General features: G+C 36.8%; 1 protein-coding gene across 1 annotated transcript; it reads left to right on the forward strand.

Moving 5' to 3' along the window:
* The first annotated feature begins 263 nt into the window (after positions 1 to 263).
* Positions 264 to 2,696, forward strand: LOC146169644 (uncharacterized). Its single transcript, XM_083390697.1, has 2 exons — positions 264 to 425; positions 1,340 to 2,696. The coding sequence occupies exons 1-2, from the start codon at positions 340 to 342 to the stop codon at positions 1,494 to 1,496; spliced, it is 243 nt and encodes an 80-aa protein (XP_083246823.1). The 5' UTR covers positions 264 to 339; the 3' UTR covers positions 1,497 to 2,696.
* The last annotated feature ends 439 nt before the right edge of the window (positions 2,697 to 3,135 follow it).

Genomic DNA, 3,135 nt, shown 5'->3' on the forward strand with positions numbered 1-3,135 from the left:
GGAATAGGATATGGCTGTAAAAGTTGAATGGTCGGAGAATCTGTCTTTTATAGTAATTTGCAAACAGATAGATGTTGTTTTGGCTTTGTAAACTGTAATATGATTCATTTCAGTTTAATGTGATTTTCGCTCTAAATGTTTCTTCTACTCCGCCTTGTCTATAGTTTGATTTTTAAGTGTTTATCCACCAATATACAATAAATTGTCTCGCGACGGAAAGATCAGCAACATAACAAAAATGTTTTTTTGTAAAGGTATTTAGAGATTGCTTGGTGCTGCTCCTTGTAGCTTGGTCTTTCTGCAGTAAAACTTTTGTTGTAACGCCGTTTGAAACTTAAAATGAAGTCCCAAACCAGCATCACCACTACAAACATGAACACGAGAAACGACAGAAAGATTCAAAAAGCGTCGGAAGCCGCAAAAAGGTGTGATTTGTTGTACATTGAGGTTTAGCTTTAAACAATAAAAAATAACCGCTAGATTAAACGTGTTACTTCGTATCTGATTTTTAAACGTTAGATTGGATTTTCAGACATTTGTTTTAAACAATGTTTAACATAACGTATACAGCCACAAAAGTTACACCTTTGAAGCCTTGGTTTTTATACTTTATTTGGAGCAACGCTCAACGCATTATTTCGTGTTTAACTTGATAACATTGTATAACACAATCAGACATCCAAAGGGCATTTGTATTATAACCCACGGCAAAAGAATTGCTGCCAGAACGGCGTTCCGTTAAAAAAAAATGCGGATACGCCGTTTCGGAACAAAATGTGTTTCTTTATCATGCTATGTATCTTTTTACCATACGGCCAAATTTTCGAATGTATTTAAACCACGATTTCAGTTGCATGTTTGTGCGCTACATCGAACGGTAACCTCAGGTTTCCTAAGGTTCCTTATTTAAGATGTCCCGTTAAGAACTTTGTAACGTCATGCCTAAAAACTTCGTCGTTACTACAAGAAAACTAAACCACTTTCACCACTGGGTAACACACTAATTAAGATTTTGTCGAATAAAACACACCAAGTAAATAACGTGCGACGATTTCGTATTGCTGAAACATCTAGGAATAGTCCTAAACGGCTGAAGCACTTTATGAAGTAAGAAATTTCCCGCAGAAAATAAAATGCAAAAGAAAGATTCATTTGGATTAAGAAACTGAAGATGCCTATTTATAAGGCAAAAAATATTTTTTGTAAAATTTTAAGAAATTATTTTATGTTTTATACCTGTCTTGACAAACGGTCTTAAAATTAGCCCTAATAGGCTTATACCTACATCTAACGCGTGTTACGTTGTCTTCGCTAACGAAACGCATTTTTTCCACCAAAGGAAACGTCTGCGCACGGTTGCGCTGCAGCTCGCCTTTGTGCGTCTGCGTCGGCTCCTGCCTCCCAGCAACCTACCCAAGGAGAACATGAGCGAAGTGGAAATCCTGCAGGCGACGCGACGCTACATCATTCTTCTCAACGAGATGCTGCACAACTGAGCGGTGGACTGGCGTGCTTTCAGCCTTTGCTTTCTTCATCCGCGCCGCAACCCTATTTAAAGTTCTCCGCGCGCTTTTGATTTTCCCGACGAAACGTGAATCGTCGTCTTTTATTTTTTTTGTTCAAGTTTCAGATTTGCCGTTTTCGCTCTTTCGCCCTGTTTTCTTTCGTCGGAGCTCGAGATGCTATTTTGTGTATCGCATCCGAGGCTATTTCTGGTGGTTGTTTTTCTTGAACGAGTGAACTGCGACGGCGGTTCCGAAATCTTCTTCAGCTTTGTTCTCACTATTCGTTTTGTTTTCGCGTCCACATAACTGTGAAGATGTCACTGTTGCTTGCCATTAGCTATATGTTCGAAATATTTTTTCATGTTTCTTTTATCGTAAAGTTAGCCTATCTCTACTAATTTTCAATTGATAAATGAAACGATCTATTTTTTAATTTCGAATTTGTGTAACAGAGGTTGCCATCAATTTCTTAATGATGTTTCGAAAAAATTGTTCCAAAATTTCTCGATTTTCGTGGTGTAAAGTGTGGTGAGCTGTTCCCCTCTTATGTTCCTTAGGATAACATATTATTTGTTCTTTGGCATGTATGATGGTGTTAACTTGCCGATTTGTTATGAACTGTATTCAGAAGTGGAGCATAGTTCACCAAAATTATATAATTTTTTTTTATTTTTTAGGAAAACCACTGCAGATTGCTAACCTTTCGAACGACAATTTTAATCAAGATTCAGAAATTTTAATCAAGATTTTGAATCGTTTATTTATAAAGCTTAAAGGTAGTTCGCGTGAATGGAAGCTAGTCTTGACGCGAGTAAAGTTGTTTTTTTTTTCGAGGATTTCAGAATCTTTTTATTTCCTACTACTCGTAACTGTGTTTTTTGCCCGGCCGCGTATTTGTGCTGTTGGGCATATCGAAAGGGCACGTGCAATAACAGTAGAAAGGTGCAAGCTTTGCTGTGGGAGTGCAATAATTAAGAGGCTGAATGCCAAGTGGTCTATACGCTCACGACATATACCTGTTCTATATGTTTTACATTTTTCGCGACGCTGGCAGTTTGACTCACATTGCGCTAATGTATACTGCGCCACTATGGTTTGATCTGTGTGTACAGAGCCCCGATATACCTTTATGCCTCGTTTGCATGGTGTCTGGTCTTTTGTTTAGACATGCTTATCAATAAAAGTGTCTAAACGCTTGATTTGGAATATAACACGTTTTGTTGTAAACGTGTTTTCGATAGAACTTTTTATAATGTTATATCTGCGTATAAAAAGCTGGTTTAAGAACCTAATATGCTTAAATAGTTCAACAATACTAATTTAAAGACGATTTTGTTTAAAAAAAATGGTCGCAAATTTTACCCTTTTATACCGCCTGTTTTTTGTTTTTAAATAGGTTCTAATTAACTTGTGTATACCACTTATCAATGTGTGTTGACCGCCTCATTGGATTGGAGTAATACCATAACACGTAATGATATTTAATTGCTTGTGTTCCAAACAATTAAAAACCACCTTAACTTATCTCATTAGCTTCTCTAACAGTCAACAATCCTTATAATATCAGACGAATGAAAGTGAACAATTTGTTAAACGTGGGAAAGAAATAAAATAGGCGAACAAGAAGTGA

This window comes from Ascidiella aspersa, chromosome 1 (assembly GCF_963924565.1).
Source record: "Ascidiella aspersa chromosome 1, kaAscAspe10.2, whole genome shotgun sequence".
In the NCBI taxonomy this organism is placed as follows: Eukaryota; Metazoa; Chordata; class Ascidiacea; order Phlebobranchia; family Ascidiidae; genus Ascidiella; species Ascidiella aspersa.

What these genes read in the sequence shown, in the direction of transcription:
- LOC146169644 (XM_083390697.1), top strand. Translation starts at nt 340, where the DNA reads ATGAAGTCCCAAACCAGCATCACCACTACAAACATGAACACGAGAAAC. An exon ending in GCGTCGGAAGCCGCAAAAAG is followed by an intron (nt 426 to 1,339) that starts GTGTGATTTGTT and finishes TTTCCACCAAAG; the next exon opens with GAAACGTCTGCGCACGGTTG.